Here is a 21,546-nt window from a genome sequence, read left to right as displayed (position 1 = left end):
ATTTATTATTTCACTACGCAAGGTTCCTAAAAGGAGATTAGCTTGCTGAAAGTACACATTTAAAAATAATCACAGCAATGAAATGAAAGAATGTACAAATGATTCTCCACTGCAATATACACAGCAAATATATGTATCTATACTATAATGCAAAGCAAATAATGAATTAAAAAATATGCATCACCATGAGAAAAGGGCCTCACTGCTTCATCTCCCTCCTATTCATCATCAAATCAACAGATCCCAGAATTGATCGAGGAGAGAGAGATCAATTATCCTCACTGCAAGGATGACACACTCTAACATCCTCAATGTGCTGATATCTGCAAACACTCTCTGTCCCCGGTCCATCTGGTCTCGGCCTATAATACTTTGAACAAACAAGAATCAAAAAGTCTAGAACTTCCTTCTCCCTGCAGAAGCTTATTTATAAAAAAAAAAAATGCTGATTGCTTTAGGCCCGCTTTGAAAATAACATGTCTTGACATGGCCACAATCCCAAGGTGTCAATTCAAAACAAGTCGGTTCCCTGCCGTCTGAGTACATTCTTATCCGCCTACACCCTTGGTGGGAAAAAAAACAGGAAGAATAAAAACATGTGCACATTGTACAATGTGGAAAACTACTTGCAGCTTTTAAATTAGCAGAATCTAATGCTAACATAAAGTCAATAGGCAAAATGAAGCTGGTGGTCACTAATGTGACAGTGTAGTGCTAGGCTAAGTGCAACATTGAGTCAGTGGTCAAAACTCACATATCATTACACAGGCATAGTTAGGCCTGCTGCTGAGCAAGTACCAGTCGTCAGACAGAATACAACAGTTTTCATTGAGGCTGGGACAAGGTACCCCAGCCCTAAGGATCCCGGTGGCATTGAGTTGAGCTGGGCTGAATATCCGAGGACAGTATCACAAGAGAAGGCAAAGGTCAGGAGACCACCACCATGTGGCAGAGAGGGCACCTTTAAACAATTTCATTAAAAGCTTAACAGCGGCAGGTAGGCCGTCAGAAAGGATTACATTGCCATAACAGTGATACTTGGGAGGCCTGACGGCTGGGACACTGAGATGCACTGGTGAGAGTTGGACAGGTAGCCGAGGGTTGCGCTGAAAGGTGGAAGAAGGAGCAAAGTACAAAAGGGGGAGCTGCCTGGGGACGTGAGCCCCATAGGCAGCGTGGCGGTAAAATAGGTACGTTGGTTGGTAAAGGAGGCACACCAGAGGGCGGTGCACCAGAGGAAGGCCACTTACCTTGGGATGACTTACGGGAGGGTAAGTAGGCCAATGGGGAAGTAAGTGGAGCACACCACTTGCAGCCCAGACCCGCCGGTTGGCAGGGCACAAAATGGACAGACAAGGTAGCGAGTTGAGCCTAATAGAAGTAAGCGGCTACCCCCTCACGATCAGAGAAAGAACCAAGAAAAGACCAACAAAACTGGATGACCCCTAAAGAGCGGCATGGAGGATGGCCTCAACAACAGAAGGTGTCAGAATTATGACAAGCAGATGACAAAGACTTGATTGATTTATAGTGGAGATGATTTAGGTCACATCAACCATTTTGGCAAAATGATATATGTACGGCAGAGAGGATTTATGACCTGTCAACTGTGATTTATGACCTCTCTCCTAAGTATGATTTATGATCACACCGGGAACGGTATGCGGCACTCAGAATTAATTTTGACACTGTAATAATGTTTTATGGCCTTGTCTTCTGGATTTGTGACTACCCACTGTGATTTTTACGAGGTCAATGATGTATTGCAAGAGTCAATGCATGTAATAAAACTGCTGCCAAGTAAAATACAGACACACAGCTGATGTGAGTTTATTCATACATGTATAAGGGAAACTGCACTAATTGGAGTGGGCAAAGTGCGGGGGTTAATGGTATGATCTGGTGTGATCGCAGTGACACAACTCTAAGGCGACGCAGGCCAAGTCCTGCTATCTCTGTCTCAGGGCCCCAGAAGTGCAGTATGGTAGAGGAGCTTGTTGTCTTCTCCGCTGTCGGCACAACTGTCAACGCAATGATCCTGGCTGGAGCTTGAGGCGGTTAAGCCGCTAGGGGCTCGAATCAGATGTCAAGCTTTGCCTCAGCTCAAGATCCTCTGGGACCCCTGAGGAAACAAGCATTGGCAAAGCCAATAGGAAACGCCTACGGTAGAGCTCTTATCTTTGTCAATGCGTATTAGCCATGTTGTACACCTGTAGCGCTGCTGTACAGCAATGCTTAAAGTAAAGAGAATAAAAAGCAGCGCTATGACGTGAACAACAGTGGCTGCTTCGTAGTGTTTTTTGTTCCCTTTACTTCCAGCCATGTTGTACAGTAGTCAACCTGCTGTACAACACGGGTAAACAAAACATTGACAAATCCAATATTTTTTGTACAGGCGGGACTTACTGGCTTTGCCAATGCTTGCTAGCAAAGGCCTTTCACTCTCATGGAATACCTTCTCTCACAAGTACAGCATCCATTTTAGGACATCCTCATTCCTCACTCCTCTTCCCTACTTCTCATCCCTGCTTCTCATACATTATGCCTACTTCTCATCCATCATCCCTACTTCTCTTCCATCATCCCTACTTCTCACCTCTCATCCCTGCTTCTCATCCCTCATCCCTGCTTCTCATCCCTACTTCTCATCCATCATTCCTACTTCTCATGCCTCAGCCATCATCCCTACTCCTCATCCATCATCCCTACTCCTCATTCCTCATCCCTCAGTCATACCAACACATTTTCAGTTTTGTGAAACACACATTCACACTGATTGGTTAGGAACAGCCAATCAGACTTATTAGAGAGAGCTGCATTCTTACAGCTCTGCTAGTTTGGGAAATACAAGGAGCCCACAGCTAGGGCCATAAATCAGCTTTTGGAGAAAGGGTTATACAGTTCATCGAAAATCTTTCTGGTTTCAGAAAAGAAAAAAAAAACAGCTCTCAGAGATAAAAGCAGCCTCAGATGTAAACATGTTATTTGCTACAAATAAAAAGCAGGCTCAGATTTAAACATTTATTTGTTACAAATAAAAATGGAAACCAGAAAAGGTTTGGATGAATTGGATTGCACAGTCACCAGAGTTGATTTTAATATTTTGTTTCTACATATGAAATTGTAACTAGAAAGGTTTTCAGTTGAACTCTAGATGACCTGTATAACCCTTTCTCCAAGAGCTGATTTATGGCCCAGGCTGTGCACTCCTTGTATGTCCCAACCCAGCAGAGTTTTCTGCAAAGGCCTGTGCAAACAGAAAAACAGAGTTAAATAAAATGAAATACTGTGCAGCCTTGAATTCACTGGAAACAAACACACAGTTGCATTTCCTCTCCTCCCTCTTCACCCACCATGTGCAATAAGGAGGCTGTTTTTCATTGACATAGAATGCAGCTCTCTCTCATAACTCTGATTGGCTGTTCGCAACCAATCAGTGTGAAGGTGTGTTTCACAAAACTGAAAATGTGTTGGTATAACTGAGGGATGAGGAATGAGGAGTAGGGATGATGGCTGGGGCATGAGAAATAGGAATGATGGAAGATGGATGAGAAGTAGGGATGAGAAGCGGGGATGAGGGATTATAAATAGAGATGATGGAAGTGAAGTAGGGATGATGGAAGTGAAGTAGGGATGATGGAAGAGAAGTAGGGATGAGAAGCAAGGATGAGGAGTAGGGATGATGGATGAGAAGTAGGGATGATGGATGAGAAGCAGGGATGATGGATGAGAAGTAGGGATGATGTATGATGGATGAGAAGTAGGGATGATGGTTGAGAAGTGAGAAGTAGGGATGATGTGTGATGGATAAGAAGCAGGGATGATGGAAGAGAAGCAGGGATGATGGATGAGAAGTAGGGGTGATGGATGAGAAGTAGGGATGATGTATGATGGATGAGAAGTAGGGATGATGTATGATGGATGAGAAGTAGGGATGATGGATGAGAAGTAGGGATGATGTATGATGGATGAGAAGTAGGGATGATGGATGAGAAGCAGGGTTGAGAAGTAGGGATGAGGAGTGAGGAATGAGGCTGTCCTAAAATGGATTCTGTACACAAGCTGCGCCATCACTTAGTGTTCCAAACACACCATACAGTACATTCCTTTCCCTCTCACACCACTCTCTGCCCCCTCAGCATTAATCAGAGCAGGCACACCTCAAACACCACCTTTGTAGTACCCATTGGAGCCTCTGGAGGGTCTTCCTTCCTTGCTCCTGTGCACCGCAGCCAGCCCCGCTCTCACCTTTAGTAGTCAAAGGTTCAGACAAGAGAGGAGTGGGGGGGGGGATGAGGAGGGCGCAAGGCTGGTCAGGCCCCCTAGGGAGAGGCTGTGAAAGAAAGCAAACAATGGCCCCATTCAGCGATGCCTGGTTCATGTGCCAAACCTCTCCAAGAAGAATCTAGAGCAGTCAGGCCTCTGAAGGATGACGGGCTGAGCATGCCGTTTGCAGCAATAAAGTGCTTGTAGTGTTTTGCGGTGGGGCCCTAGGATAGTGCTTCCTTTCTCTTCAGGGGCTTCGAATGTTCCACCTTTGTAGGGTAGTAAGGGTGAAAAGCGCCGCACATCTAGGCAGTAAAACAATAACTTTAGACAAGTATCAAAGTAACCGCAAGATCAGGTGCAAACTGGCCCAGTGCCTTACTACCCGGTAGGCACCAAAAAGGGTATTGGAATACCCGAAGACAAAATTGGGCAAAATGGCCACAGCACACAGATAGTATAGTCCAATAGTGTGGCAGGGATGAGTGTCCCTTATCTTATGTTGCTATGATGCAAAGTTGAAAGGAGTCTCAAGTCCTGGTTGTAGAGGGTGTCTTTTATTTGTAGATACTGGAAATCATTGTGTCATCAGCGTGATACAGGCTGTACAATGATTTCCAGTATCTACAAATAAAAGACACCCTCTACAAACAGGACTTGAGACTCCTTTCAACTTTGCATCATAGCAACATAAGATAAGGGACACTCATCCCTGCCACACTATTGGACTATACTATCTGTGTGCTGTGGCCATTTTGCCCAATTTTGTTCCACCTTTGTAGCAAACACACCTAGGTACCAGTGCATTTGGTGCCAGATGTAGGTAGGCATTAGCGCCTCGCAAACGGCGAAAAACGCCGTTTGCGAGGCGCTAATGCCCTCACACGATGCAGAAACACATATTGCGATTCGGTACCGATTCGCAAAATGTGTTTGAGACTCGCAAATAGGAAGGGGTGTTCCCTACCTATTTGCGATTCGCACCGCGATGTAAGTTGATTTGTGACCGCGAAAGCGGTCGCAAATCAACTCGCAGTTACCATCCACTTGAAGTGGATGGTAACTCATTCGCAAACAGGAAGGGGTCCCCATGGGACCCCTTCCCCTTTGTGAATGCTCACAAGAATATTTTTTCAGAGTAGGCAGTGGTCCTATGGACCACTGTCTACTCTGAAAAAAACTGAAACTAAAAGGTTTCGGTATTTTTCTATTTGCAGCTCGTTTTCCTTTAAGGAAAACGGGCTGCAAAGAGAAAAAAAAAAAAAAATGCTTTATTGCAAAGCAGTCACGGACATGGAGGTCTGCTGTCTCCAGCAGGCCACCATCCCTGTGAGTGCCTAGACTCGCTATGGGGTCGCAAACTGCGACCCACCTCATAAATATTTATGAGGTGGGTCTTTGCGACCCCATAGCGAGTCGCAGAAGGTGTCTGAGACACCTTTCTGCATTCCCTTTTGCGAGGTGCAAATTGCGAGTCGCTGAGACTCGCAATTTGAACCTCGCAAAAGGGAACCTTCCTACATCTGGCCCTAAGTGTTTATTCTAAACTCCCTTTTTATGTTGAGCAGCCTCGGATTCGCTAGCAATACTCCTGTGAAAAGAAATATCTGTGCAAAGAAACTAGGAGGTTTCCCGATGCACTCTATGTTTTGTTATTATACTTTTAACTGGAAAACAGGCAGGTCTGGTAAGGTCGACCAGTAAAGTCGAGCACTGGGGTGCAGAGAAGCACACGGTGCTTCTGAGTAACACAGAGAGCGGTGGAGGAAAGCATACATGGAAGGCCACTGCATAAAAAACATGAATGTGAACTGGTGTAATTAAATTGGTGCTCACGTAAAGCGCCCAGATACCTTCGGACCGAGTTTGCACTATATAAATCAGTGCAAAAATAAATGTCTGCATAAACATGTTTATCGGTCATCTGATACCTGCTAATGAGGGGAAATGCTGTGGTGTAATGACCGAAGCTGACAACTTTGGAGTTGGGGAACGAGGCTCGAGAGTCAGCGCCTGCTCAATCTCTATCAAAAATGAATGAGTTCTTGGGTAAAGCGCTCAAACACCTTCGTGCTAGCAACAAGAAAAAAGTTAGAGGACAGGAAAAGGTATTTGACTTCCCAGCTCTTTTATTGTGCTGGGTGAAGGCGCAGCAGTGGGAGGGGGAAACGGGGAGGGAGCACAAGACAGAGCCAACCGCGCTGTGGAGTCCTTCAACAGAAAGAAAACAAGCATTTGCAATGCAATGGGTCTCGCATTTCTCAGAGTTAGAGCTATTAGCAGTTGTAAACTCCCAACAGGACTTTTCTTGCCTCATTAAATGGAAAAAAAACAAGCACGATTGCGCTGCTAAACAAGCGAGATCGCACTACGAAAAAATAAAAAAAGTAGTCCACAAACCGGACGGAAAACAGCGAGCCTCGTATGTTTTCAGTACTTGGTCACTGTGGTCGAGGAGGACTAACCTCCAGAAAAGGCATGCATATGCATGCCTTCCACTAATGAAAGCAAGCAGATTTTAAAAGGCACGAACCAATGAACTCATGTGACATAGACGAGGCTCCAAGCTTTTTTCTAATTACTACAGCGTCTCACAAGCGATACGCAGGCTTGACCCTAAAAATGGCTCCCAAAAACGTGATTAGTGTAAGAATACAAGTACTTGGGCCATACTCCGGGGAGTGTCACATGCAAGAAGAGGGAGGTGCTGAGGGCAGAGCTTACCAGCAGTAAGAGAGGGGATGAGGAGAGGATGTTGCACAATGGCCAGAGCTGCGACTTTGGAGCTGGGGAACCAGGTTTGAATCTTTGCGTCATCTTAACATCCTGTGATTCTGGGCAAATCACCTAATTTCTCGGTGGCTACCAAAAATGCAGTTCACAGGGCCATTAATGGCTCCAGGAGGAAGTCCGGGCACCCCCCTCTTTTCTGTTTGTAGGGCCGGCACCAAGGAGGAGATGGACCCTGGGGCCAAATACGCCCCGGAAGGGGGGGGGCACGCATCCCCCCTCCATATTATGACAGTGGCTTAGCCCCAGGGAAGTGGTGGTCCCTGGGGGGTGGGTGGTGCTAGCCGTGCAACCCCACTCCCACTTTAAAATTACAACATTGGTCCCAGGGAGGTAGTGGTCCCCGTGGCCCTAATGGGCAAAAGAGGGCGATCGACACAGCCCCCCTTTTAGATATATGTAGGCCCCGGTGGCGGTCCTTGGGTTCATAAATGACCTTGGGAGGGGTGCCACATGGGCACCCAACAGCATTATTTTGACTGGCACTTCCCAGGGCCTTGGCAGACCCCAAGATCGACAGTGGCCATTAAGAGGTGGCCCGCATATGCCCCCTCCCAATAATAAATAATAAATTTTGCCCTGTGACTAGGTCCATCCGGAGGCCAACTTTATTCAGCCGGTGGAGACCTCTCTTGTTTTTTTTTTTTTTTTTATTTTTGCAGGATTCACAGATCCTTCACGATTTTGCAGCAACATTTCAAAAAAATGCTTTTTGCCCCATGCAGGGTCCCTGGGGACCCCAGCACCAGGTCTAGCAGGTCAGAGCATTCTTACCCTGCCCCTTTTTCTTCATTTTTAAAATGTCTTCCATTTGGTTCTGAGAATGTGCCGAAGCTGACTTACCATAATGGATCTGGAGGACTTCTTTCTTACTTCTGTTTCCCCTTTTTCTATGCCTCCCTCTCTTTTTCCCTGTTTTTCTTTTCTTTCTTTCATTTTTGTTTCTTCCTTGCTATTTCTAATAGCCTCTCTCTCTCTCTCTCTCTCTCTCTCCATTCTTCCAAATTTTCATCACTTCCATTTCCCTTCCTCTGTCAATGTAGAGCGTGTTTGTAGGACCTTCTTTCTACAGTTTCTGAGTTAATGTCTGATGACCAGCATAGGATGGTCTGGCGGTAAGAGGGAAATTATAGTCCTCTCAGGATGGCGCACTGTTTCACTTTCTTAATATCTCTGTAACTTGTAGTAGCAGAGTGCCAGATGAAAGAAGTTATTTTGCATTCGCAAACCCTGCAGTTCACAAAATCGCTGGCTTTGCAACCTGAAAATGTCTTTTTCAAATGTACATATCCCATTTTAGGAGTTTGAAAAGTTTTACCAACTTGCAAAATGGGTTTTGTGACCCATGTTGAACTGCAATTTGGAAAGGGCATAAAAGGGATGTTCTTCCCAAATTGAAATTCGATGTGCAATGTATCAATGATTTCCAACCGCATCTCTGCTTCCAAGCCATTGATCAGTTACTGAAAACTAAAGGATATGGTAACTGATTCTCAAAGGGAAAGAGGGCCCCAGGGGACCCATATGCCTTCGGAAAACATGTTGGCAGCCTCAGTAGAGTAAGCTGTGGTCTAGGAGTCGATGGCCTACCCCCCCCCCCTCATGTTTTTCCAAATGGAATTCTAATTATACCACAATCTACCCCACTCTAATCTACCCCAATGGAACCCATTCATATCCACACCAATCTATCCCACTCCACTCCAATCTACCCCACTCCATGCTACCCCAAACAGCCCAACTCCACCTCACTCCAATCTACCCTGCACTACTCCACTCTAATCTAATCTAATACCCCATTCCACTCCAATCCACCCCACTCCACCTAATCTACCCTACTCTAATCTACTCCAATCCATCCCAAATCATCCAATTCCACCCCAAACTATCCCAATTCCAATCTACCGCACCCTAATATACCACATTCTAATCAACCCCAATCTTCCCCACTCCCTCCAATCTGCACCACTCTTATCCAATCTACCCCCACTCTGCTCAAATGTATCTAATCTACCCCACACTACTTCAATCTAGCCCACTCCTCCTAATTCCACCCTACTCCAATCAACCCCAATACACACTGATGCATCCAAATCTACCAAACCCCAATCTACACAATTACAATCTACCACACTCCACACTAGCCCACTCCAATGTACCACACTCCATTCTACCCCAATCTACCCCACTCCATTCCAATCTATCACCCTTGACTCCACTCTACCCCACTCTACTCTACTGCAATCTACCCCACTACAGTCAACCCCATACACTCCAATCTACACCACTCCACCACAGTCTACCTCATTACAATCTACCACGCTTCAATCTACGCACTCTACTCCAATCTACACCACTCTGCCCAGTCTACCCCACCCCACTCCAATAAACCATGATCTACCCACTTCACTCCAATCTATCCCACTCCACTCCAATCTCAATTCCACTTCAATCTATCCCACTCCACCCCAGTCTATCCTATTCTACTCTATTCCATCTCCACAAGCTACCCCACTCCAATCAATCCTAATCTGCCTTGCTCCACAACAAACTACCCCACTCCAATCCCATCTAACTCAATCTACCCCACTCCAATCCCATCTAACTCAATCTACCCCATTACAATCCACCCCAATCTACTGCACTCCACTCAAATCTGCTCCAATTCCCCTCCATTCCACTTTACTCCAATATAGCCCATTCCACTCCCATTCCCTGTCGTACAAACAGTTGATATTATATAATTCTGGTCTCCTTCAGGAAGAAGAGAATGCAACCCTATTTGATAGGGAATGAAAGATTGTAATCACTTTTTTGTCCACCCCACTTTTCACACATTGTGTATAAAGTTTCTTAAGATGTTGTTTATTAGTAAAATTATTTGTACTGTAGAGAAAGTGTGTGCGCTTTTATATAATCCAGAGAATGAAATAATTGGGTATATTTTTTTAAAAAATTTTAACACGTTTTTAAAGCTACTTTGATGTTGTTGTGTGTTGATGTTATGATAATTTTCTATTGGTAGTATTTGGTTTAAGTAATCGGAAACGGGTAAAGACCTCTTTCAGCAGCAATATACAGAGATGTATGATAAGTTAATGTATGAAAATTAATTATAATAATTAATGTGCAATAGACCACTTTATGTACAAAAATTGATTATGATAACGAGAAATATACAGCTACAATTTATGTTTCTTTGCCCTGAAATAATTCTTGTTTTATGACTATTTATGGTGAGTACTGTTGTAGTCTTGTAAACTTGTTGTGGTTGTCTCCATTTTGTGGCAAAACAAAAGGGGTTTGTCTGGTGGTGGTGTGGTTCAGTGGTGGTGGAGTTTATAGTATTGATTGTGGTGGTATGATTGGTACTGGTAGGGCTGGCATTGTCGGTTGTGGTATTGGTTGTACTGGTGGTGGACAACCAGGTGGTGGTACTGATGATATATGAAGTACTGGTAATACAGTATTGGTGGGGGTGGTATTGGTGGTGTTAGTATGTGGAGGATATATGGATGGCATTAGTAGTTCGTGTGATATTGGTGGTGGTGGTTTTGACACTAGTCTTATTTGTGGTGTTATGGAGGTGTTGCTAGTGATGGTACTGGTGGTGGTAGTATTGCTTGGGATGCTGTATAGGTGGTGTGGTATTGTTATTGATGGCGGTGGTGTAGAATTGGTAGAGTGGAATAGGTGGCCATGCGGAATTGTTGGTGGTGTAATATTGGTGATGGTTTTGGTAGCGCCAGTATTAGTGGTATTGGTTGTGGCTTCTTCAGTAGAATTTTGATGGCAGTAGTGATATTGGTGATATTTGTATTAGTTTTATTCTGGTGGGGTAGCAGTGATTTTGGTACTGCATGTATAGGGTAAAGATTTGAATGTGACAAGAAGTGTGATAGCTGAGTTCACTTTTAAGATGTAAAATAGCCCGGCATACACTGCAATACAAACATAACATAGGAAGAGGAACGATGCACTAAATTGCCATCAGCATGATGCAAGAAAACGCATAAACCTGTCTATGGCCAGACCTAAAACACCGACACGCCCTCTTCCTGCCTTTTGATATTTTGCTTTCTCATCCTTAGTCACGGATTTTTTCCGTTCCTGCCATTCTTTACTCGGGGGAACCAGCAGTGCATTCTTCTTGACTTATATAACGCTTGGTAACGCTGGCAGAGGCCTCTAGGCACACGCGTTTGCGTGTCAAGATTGCGGTATGGTTTTAAAACCTGTTTCTAAGGGAGGGAGAGCTGGGGGTGGGGCCTTCCATAAGTAAAGCAAGGGTTTGTTGACAGAGAAGAAGTGCCGGAAGAGAACGCGAGAGAGGGCGAGCCATGAGTGTGACAGCAGGCTTGCTCTTTCGGCAGGTAAGCTGAGCAACCTAGAACAGTGAAATAGATGTCAGTAAAAACGCATATGTGTGTGTGTGTGTGGGGGGGGGGGCGGGGGGGGGTTGGAAAGAGCCATTTACAGATCGTAGGAGTACCCCAAAATGATGGCCAATGTAAATACGTGTAGCCGCCTGAAATTACGGCTGCTCAACAAGAATCGCAACATCCTCCCGAAATCCCAAAATTAATGATAGTGCCTCTCAGGCTTATCCGTAACTTTCAGGGTGAAGGGGTTCTTGTGTCTGGCGCTCAGGACTGGACGGAACAGAGGCATCCTTGCACATCAGGGGTGCCCCGGTATTTTGCTCATAGCAGCTGTCAAGCGCACCTCCTACGAAAGTTATTAAATGTAACTTCATAGGAACAGCAGGTGTGTCTCTGAGTGGCCAGTTAGTTTGGGAGATAGTCACATCTTACAAGCGTCTGTCAAAGCCGTTAAGGCTAGCGAATAGACTGTCATGTCAAAAGCACCAGTGACTCTGGACCGTCCTGTCAAAAGAGCCTGCCCCTTGTCGCTCACTGATGTCATGGAGGATCCATAAGGGCTGACTGACGGCAGAATCAGTGGAGTGGGCGGTACAGAGACAGTCCAGTTTCAGTGAGGAGCTACTAGGAGATGCATCCGTCACGTCAGCTGGGTCTGACGTAGCCCTTTCGGTCAGACTAATCAGCCAGGTCTTGTTTCAACAAACTGCTATGGGTGAGGTTGAATGTGTCCAAAATTCATATTGCCCTATACGTTTTCAACTGGTAGTTGGAACTTGTTACTCTTTCTGACGGAAGTGCAGCGCTCTACCTAAGAAGGTCCGGAATTTCAGGCTTTAATTACTTGGTCTTTTACCAAGACCTCGTGCCAGCCTGTTATGTACAATTGGTGATTGTATAGTGCCTGTGTGATGGCATACCGGGTGAGATCGGATAATGTGTGTGTGTGTGTGTGTGTGGTCGTGTAGTGTCAGCTGGGTCGTATACTGTGCATGTGTGATACCATACAGTGTTTGTGACTTATACTGTATGTGGGTGTGTGATTGTATACTGTGTGTGAAATCGGATAGAGTACATGCGTTCTTATAGTGTCTGCGAAATCACATATTGTATGAAAGATCCTATAGTGTACAGAAGATCGTATAGTGTACATACAAGCGTCATCATATAGTTCCCGTGTGAAACCTAAAATGTTTGTTTGATTCGTGTAGTGGCGCTCATGAGGCCAGGCCTGACTGTCCCACGCACAGGCTAACAAAATAACACGGACTCAGTGAGGCAGTTGGGATGGACGACCCCGTACGGTCTTTTCCCATTTATTATATGACCTCCGGCCACGGCTGGCCAGAGGATGTCATGAACTTCTTCCAGTGTTATGCTGGTGGGCTGATCAAGTAGACCGAAGCCCACCGACACATACACCCCTCCCCAGCTTGGTTCAAACAGTTAATTCAGACAAAAGGCACACAGTCTCTGAGCCTTTGGCTCGGCTATGGATTGGGCCGGAGTCCTTGTCGCCTGGGAGGAAAACGGTAATTGTTCTCCTGGGTCCTAGGGTCATTGCCAGATGTTTGGGTTCTATTGCCTGGGTCAGATGTTGGACTCGCCGCACCATGGCCAGTCTACTCTTATTCTCTGGGGCTCAAGTCCCAAGTGTTGTCTTCATGTCCATGGTCGTCTTCTGGAACTTCTGGGACAGGGACCTTTCAGAGCCACAATATATTCTGAGTTGCTTGTTCGGCTTCTATTTGGGCAGTGACCATCGCGGATGATCGTCCGATCTCCAGGGTTGCATCGTGGGGTGGTCGCATCTCGCTGCTTGCTGGCTTGGGCATTGTTTTCCTGTCTCATCGCCTGGGCTGCTACGGGATTCTAGTGCAGCAGTACCCATCCAGGGCACATTGGTATGGTGTTACCTCTAGCCCCATTTAACATTAACGACCACGGGGCCCATTGTGTTGTACAGCGTGGCGTTCCCCGGTACTCTCTCAGAAACAGTTGCAGGCTCAACTCAAGGTCAGCAGCCTCCAGCGTGGCAATCCTCAGGGCTTTATCGAGGGTGCGCATAAAGTGCTCGACCTCCCCATTTCCTTGAGACCATTGTGGGGTGATACGTCATTGGTTTATCTCAAGTTGCTTGAGTAGCCCTTTGAATTCTGCACCTTGGAAGAGGGGGGGGGGGGGCGTTTTCAGTTTTACTCTCTTTGGGGAAACCAACATTTTTTGCCAACACTGGTGACACGTTTGCAAGCGCAGTGGACTTGATGATCTCTTTGATCAGGTACGTTGACTATCCATCTACCATCACTATGGAGACTCTTCCATATGGGAAGCTTCCGAAGTCTAGGCCTACCATGGACCTGGGTGCTTCACATGGTCCTTTTGTAATAACAGGCACTGGGGTTTCAGGGGTGCTTGTTAGCTGACGGGAGGGACATTGCCTCACATGATTGTCTACATTGCTTTCAAGGTGAGGGAACCATACCTTTTTTTGCATTCACAACTTCATTGTCACTGAGCCTTGGTGTCCTCCGTGAGTCAGTGTGGTTACCCGTTGTTCGAGGCTGGCTGGTATTACCAACTGGTGACCTCTCAATATGAGACCATCTGCTGGCGTACCAAGTTCGTTGGGGACTCTCCAGAGTTTTGTGAGTCGTCATTATCCAAACCGGACCACCTATTGGCATCTTTTAGGAATCCTTCCTAGGATTTGCCTGGTAGAGCTACTTTCACTTTTGTCAGCACAGGGTTGGCGGCTACCTCATCAGAGATTTCCTTCATGTTAAGCTTACTGGGACAGGCACTTTGTACTAGTGTTTGAATGTACTCGTCTGCCGCTTCATTGGTTGGCTTGTTCTCATCCGCTTGGTGTGGTGGGCGGCGTGACAGGATGTCCACGTTTTTTCTTGGCACCAGGGCGGTAGATGACCTCCATGTGATAGTGTGGTAGTTGGACGGTCGAGCGTTCTATACATGGAGTGAGTGTGGTGCATTGCCCTTGAACAGATGGACTAGGGGTTGGTGGTCTGTGACTACTCTGAGGGACCTCCCACAGAGGTACAGATTGATGTGTCCACATGCCCACCTGATCACCATGGCTTCTCGTTCAATCTGGACATAGCGCTTCTCGGTTGGCATGAGTGCTTGGGTCGCAAATGCCAGTGGGGCCCATTTACTGGGTTCAACTTAATGAGATAGGGCTGGTGTCTACTATCAATTCTGTCTTTTTTTTAAATAAAAGTATACCATGGTGGTCTTGTTCAGTAGTGCTTCCTTGAGGTCTTGAAAAGCTCTCTCTTCTCTGTGGCCCCATGACCATGGAGTATCTACTTTCGTGAGGGACCATAGTGGCTCTGCGATGGTGGCCAGGTTCAGTATGAATCGGCCGCAATAGATGGCCATTCCCAAGAAGCTGCACACTTCATTCACAGTCTTTGGAGCTGGAGCTTGCTTGATCAGCTGGGATTTCTGCAGGGCAGCCTGCACCTCATCCTGGCTGAAGATGTAACCGAAGAATTCAATAGACTTTTGAAAGAATAAGCACTTTTCTTTGTGGATGATTAAGCCATGCTCTACAAAGTGCCAGAGTGTGGTTTAGAGGTGTTGGTGATACTCCTCGGCAGTCGCAAAGTGGATGAGTATATTGACACTCACTTTCATAACTCCGGGTAGCCCTGAGAGAGTTTCCTGAATGGCATCTTGGAATACCTCAGCTGCAGACCAGATGCCAAAGTTCAGTCTCTTGTATCTCTGGAGTCCGATGTGCGTAGAGAAGGTGGTGATGTACCTGCTGTTCTCGGCCAGGCATAGTTGATGGAATTCCTTGTTCGGTTGAGTTTGGAAAACCATCGGGAGCCGTTCAGGTCGGCAATGATGTCATCAATGGTCGGTGTTGTGTCCCGGTTCACGCAGGCCAATGCATAGGCTTATTTTCCCCGGCTGTTTTGGTTGCTCGCGATTACCATAGGGGAATCCTATAGTGTGGGTCCAGTTACTTTTTCTAAGATGCCTTGTTCTTCTAGCTTGTCCAGTTCTTGTTCCACTACCGGACATAGATGAAAAGGGACATGCCTGTGGCCCTCATGAGGCTAGGCCTGAGTGTCGCACAAGCTAGTTAACAAACTGACACTGACTCAGTGAGGCAGTTGGGGTGCAAGACCCTCTGCGATCTTTTTCAATTTATTATATAACCTGTGGCCACACCTGTCCAGAGGATGTCATGATCTCCTTCCGGGGTTATGCCAGTGGGCTGGTTAACTAGACCGAAGCCCACCAACACATTTCATAGTATGCATATCTGTAATTCACATTGTGTTCAGTACTGCACATTTGTCCTTTACCTTAATATATTGCAAAGGAATTTTAAAAGTTGCATTGCCATACTAATCATTAAATAAAAAGCTCTATTCCTTAGCAATGCCAAAAAATGGAAAAAAGAAAACAAATTACATCTTATTTTGTGCTTGCACAAAATCACACCTGGTGTCAAAGGTGAGGTTCAACTCACAGTTCAGTGCAGAGGTGCTTATCAAATACTCTGCACCGCTCTGATGGGAAAGGGTGTGCTATACAAACAGTAGAGGTAAATAAATATTCTCTCTGATATAGCTGTTGCATGCCCCCTTCATGTCCTACTGTATGGCGTCAATCTTTACACACCTTCAAGCCTTGCTTTAACATATGATGCATTCTAATGGGCCTATTCACAAAGAGAAATATACGTGTCTAGATTTACTACATGTAGATTTACTCTTACACCTTTAAATAACTTTACTACTATTGGCTATTCACCATTAATGAGTGGAATATTACTTAAAGTATAGACTTGGTACAGTAGATCAGTGAAGAGATGACTGTAAAAATACTACTAGTAGTGACTTACAACTGTATGTGACGTTACACACATTTGGTAGAGACTCCATAATAGGGGCAGGGATCTCCCTACAGGAAAGTATAAGGAACATTATTTAGGTTTATTAAAGTTTTAGAAATGTGGAAATATATTTTTAGGTGAGATAGTCATGTTAACTAATTGCAGATATTTAATTTAAATGTAGAACATTATAAAAAAGTTACAGATTTAATAACATCTCTAAATAAAACATTTAATTGTTTAGAATATATTAAAACAAAATATAATTATTTTTCCAATGCTTAAATAAAAACCAATTCCCAACTAAAATGAAAAAATATATTTCTATTATGTATTAAAATGATTAAGTGATGTATATAAATAATTTAGAGGAATGTAATTATTAAAAAATAATTTACATTGATGTTTAGAATTACAAAGGCTATTACAATATTTATTAATAAAAGTAACCATTATATCTTTTTAAATAGTTTAAGTAAGTTTCTATGGGTTTTTTATTTTAATTCCCTGCCTCCATTATTTTTTGTGAGTGGGCGTTGCAGTACCAGTGGTTGGCCATGTGTGGTGCTGGACTTACTCGAGCTCTAAGCTGGAATACATTTTCTACTGTTTTTTTTTTTTTTTTTGTCTGTATTAACTACAGAAGGGCAGTTTGTGAATAGCAATGGTTTTATTCTTTTGTAGGTGAGCGCATGTCCCTCTCTAAACCCCTTCCCAACCCCCATAAGGTTCTTGCTGGAAATGGGGTCTATAGTTGGCAGTCAGTTTTCACCCTGTCCAAGTAGCGACCTTCTCTCTAGTCAGGGTAAGGGAGTCACACTCCTAAGATACGTCTGCTCACCCCTTTGGTAGCTTGGCACGAGCAGTCAGGCTAATCTCAGAGGAAATGTGTTAAGTATTTGTACCCACACACAGTAACAAAGGGAAAACACTACAAATGGACACCATACCTGTTAAGGAAAATAGCCAGTATTTATCTATGTAAAACAAGACCAAAACAACAAAATCCAACATGCACAAGCAAAGATATATATTTTTAAAGATAAAATCCCAATAAAGCACTTAGAAACACAATAGCTTCAACTGGTGCTATCATGGCATTGTGATGGAGTCGTTCCCAACAGTCCAACACCACTTGCGAGGGAGTGTGGCACCGGTCATGGAGTTGCACGGATCCCAGGTACAGTACCTTAGAAACGAGGCAGAGTCAAAGATGTGGCACGGCGTCAGGATGGTGAGGCGTCGCTGGAGCTGGTGTGGCATCAGTTCTGTACTCCTACCAGGGAAGTGAGGTAACAGATCCTTACTGCTAGGCAGGGGAGATGAGGTGTCGGTTCCTTACGGTGCAGCGGAGGTGAGTGGGTGTCGGCGGCGAGGCATCGGTTCCTTATGATTCAGTGGTGTCGATGAATCCATTGAATCAAGACGTGATGAGGTGTCCTCGCAAGGTCACGGTCACTCCATGGGGCCAAATGCACTGTGTCGGGTGTCACGGACATCAGTCACACAGCACTTGGACTGACGATGTTGTGGGAGTTCAGATACGCTGCTGCCGCATCGGCCCTGAGGTGTCGGTCCCCCCGGTCGTCGCACTTCAGCAGGAACCACACTTTTGGGTTCAGGCAGCGGCGCAGAGTCGCCCGGAGTCGGCTCGCCTGGTTCTTTTGGTTTTATGCCACACTTCACTCCCAAGGGCACAGAAACTGGAGTGGGCACCTCCTGGCAAGTCAGGGTCCTCAGCAAGAGAACCCCAGGGGCATGCAAGTGAAGGTTTTGATATCCCCGAGACTTATTAACAGGAGGAAAGCTCAGTCCAAACCCTTGCGAAACCTCACAAGCAGGATACACAGCAAAGTCCAGTCTTTGTCCTCTCCAAAGCATAGACAGCAACTCCAGGCCAACCCAGCAAAGCACACAAAGCAAAGGGGCAGTACTCCTCCTCACAGCTTTTCAGCTCTTCTCCTTGGCAGAGCCTTCTCTTGACCCATAAGTGTTCTAAAGGTCTGTTTTTTTTTGTCCTATACTTATATTTATTTCTTCCTTTGAAGTAGGCAAACTTCAAATAAAAATCATTGTAATGTACAAGATCCTGTCTTTCCTGCCCTGTTCCTAGACACACTCTACGGGGTTGGAGACTGCATTGTGTAAGAACAGACACAGCCCTATTCTGGTGCAAGTGTAAGCTCCTCCCACCACTCTAGCCCAGGAAGACCCATCAGGATATGCAGGACACACCTCAGCTCCCTTTGTGTGACTGTCTAGAGTGAATTCACAACCTGTCCAACTGTCATCCTGACCCAGAAGTGTATTTCACAGCCAGGCAGAGGCCCAGAATGATTACGCAAGAAAATGCCAACTTTCTAAAAGTGGCATTTTCAAACACACACGTTAAAAACCACCTTCACTAAAAGATGTATTTTTGAATTGTGAGTTCAGAGACCCAAGCTCCATATCTCTATTTGGTCCCATTGGGAAATTATATTTAAAAGATATTTCAAGGCAATTGCCATGTTAACCTCTGGGAGAGATAAGCCCTGCAATAGTCAAAAACAAATTTGGCAGTATTTCACTATCACGACATGAAAAACACACCAGTACATGTCCTAACTTTATACACTGCACCCTGCCCATGGGGCTATGTTAAGCCTACCTTAGGGGTACCTTACATGAAGTAAAAGGGAACGTTTGGCCCTGGCAAGTGAGTGCACTTGCCAGGTCGAACTGGAAGTTAAAACTGCCTACTCAGACACTGCATTGGCAGGTCATAGACATGTTTAGAGGGCTACTCATATGGCTACCACAAACAGTGCTGTAGGCCCACTAGAAGCATTCGATATTCAGGCCCTGGGCACCTCTAGTTAATTTTACTAGGGACCTACTAGTAAATCAAATATACAAATCATATATAAACCAATTACCAATCCAATTTAGACTGGGAGCACTTGCACTTTAGCGTTGGCCAGCAGTGGTAAAGTGCCCAGAGCCCTAAAACCTTCAAAAACAGTAGGAGGAAGAGGGCAAATGTTTGGGGATAACCCTGCAAAAAGAGCCATTTCCAACAGTCCTTCTTATTCCTTACGTAACCCCCTCCTTTTCAGTCTTAATTACTCCCTATTTTTCAGCCATTCATCTCTGTCCCTCCCACATTTACTACTAAAACATATTCTTAAGTGTGCAGAGACCTGGGTAGTGTGGGAGGAGATCTCTGAACATAAAAGATAGGAGGGGGAAGGCTTAGACTTCCACACATAGGTATGTGAATAGCTTTTTGTAGAATGTTAGCAGTACTATTATAGTACAACCAAACATACTACAAAATACAGTTTTTGAATATGCCCCTAAGAAATTGTGTTGTAGTTGATGCACTGAGTTAAAACCCCAGATTTTGTAAACACAAGTGGCAGTTCCTACATGATGGCCTGTAAAATCGAGCTTGTATTATTACTCTGATTGCATGTTGGAGGGGCCAAGATTCATGGACAAGAAAACTTCGAGTAAGTGTTGCTGCCCTTTCCCTTCTTCAATAGAAGTAATAAATAGCTAATTACACTCCATATCTACATCTATGGGTTATGCCATGCTGTTTTCCATGTGAACTTGTTAAAACAGAAGGCTGTATTTACAAGGCATTTGAATATCATTTGTTGTTGAGAGCCTACTTGAGATCTCATGAAGTGATTTGAGGCATGGGACTCTACTCTCACTATTCAGGAACAGTCAAGGGATACCCCATCCTGATACAAAAGTCCAAAAGTCATAATGCTCAGTATGAGTGTAGATACCAATCAAATTTGGAGCTGTGCTTGCATGATCCACCACACCACGGCTAAGGTGTACTGAGTCTCTGAGCACTCAATTTTCTAGCAAAGTGGTCATGTTACAACTCTCCCAACCACCTTACTGAGCATTCTTGCACCACCATTGGGGTTGTTCTGAGTAGTTAAGTATTGGCAATTCTCACTAGCTGCACGTACAACCCGCTTCATTCAAGTGGCCCTTAAGAAACAAGTTTGCCATGCACCGAAACATTTGGTGACATTGCAATGACATCTGGTTCCCTCTGCTGGAAGAAAGAGTGGTCTGGACTTAGTGATTAACTCAGGTCAGCCATTTTAAATAAGGCCAGGCACATAATTGTTTCAGCAGCCATCACAGACTGGTACTGTGTTGATGATACACAACTCTATTTGAGAGTCTCCTCTGTTTTAGACATCCAAAGCCTCAAACACTGCTTGTACATCAACCACACTTGGATGTCCAGCACCTACCTGAAACTCAACCCACCTAAGGGAGAATTCCTGTTATTTGCCAAATAAAAATAAACAAAATGCAGTACAGACCTGACTCAATGACATGAAACTTGATGACTTTGAGCTCCAACTTTAGTGAGTGCCATACACAATGGACACCAACCTCACCCTAAAAGAACACATTGCCAAAAAACACAATGACTGATGGTACCAGCTCTCTGTTTTAAAGAAAGTCATAGCATTTCTTTCAGAAATCAACTTCAGAACTGATGTTCAAGCCACCATGCTCTTGCATCTGGTTAGTGATAATGCACTACTCCATGGCCTCCCAGACTCCTCACCGGCACCCCTTAGGGGCAGGCTACACAATGCAGCACATCTCACCCAGGGCATGAAGAAACACATTCACATTTCCTGAATGCCGATGGAACTCTATTGGCTTCCATTGCTCGCTAGCATCATCTTAAAAAAACAGCTGTATAATTTACAAATCCATCATGATCAGCACCCCTGCTTACCTTGCAGACAAACTGACCATCTCTGGTGGATCTCGGTACACCTAAATCCAGGTCACCATCAGACTGCAAACTAAGAACTGTGAAAAAGTAAAAAAATAATATAGGACACCTGTTCACCCAGGATCTGGAACCACATTTTATATCCATCAGGAGTGCCCCAGTGCAGTTGCAATTTAGGAAAGAGTTGAATACTCACCTATTTAAAGAATACCCCATCACAATCCATTAACCATCTACAACCCACATTCATCTCCTATTACTTGTGGACTTTAAGCAAGCACAGTGCTTCCCTGACTTTCCGCTAGGTTTGCACTTTGGAAATCCCATATCCATACATATACACTGGTGCATCTTCCTGGTGCTAATCCTCTACCAATGTATTGATATACCATCCTGTTTTCTACCTCTAAGTGGGCAGGGTACTATCCTCATTCACAGAACGTCTTCTTTTCGATCAGTGATTTACT

The 21,546-nt window shown here is 44.9% G+C and overlaps 1 protein-coding gene across 1 annotated transcript in view; it reads left to right on the top strand.

The window, feature by feature from the left end:
* The first annotated feature begins 11,170 nt into the window (after positions 1-11,170).
* The window catches only part of LOC138268297 (persulfide dioxygenase ETHE1, mitochondrial-like), a 142,103-nt gene continuing 131,727 nt past the window's right edge, over positions 11,171-21,546 (top strand). The window contains exon 1 of the mRNA XM_069217809.1: positions 11,171-11,429. Coding sequence (XP_069073910.1) covers positions 11,397-11,429 — 33 coding nt within the window. The 5' untranslated portion in view covers positions 11,171-11,396. The remainder of the gene's footprint in view (positions 11,430-21,546) is intronic.

This window comes from Pleurodeles waltl, chromosome 12 (assembly GCF_031143425.1).
Source record: "Pleurodeles waltl isolate 20211129_DDA chromosome 12, aPleWal1.hap1.20221129, whole genome shotgun sequence".
Taxonomy (NCBI): Eukaryota; Metazoa; Chordata; class Amphibia; order Caudata; family Salamandridae; genus Pleurodeles; species Pleurodeles waltl.
This window is presented reverse-complemented; position numbering and strand designations above follow the sequence as displayed.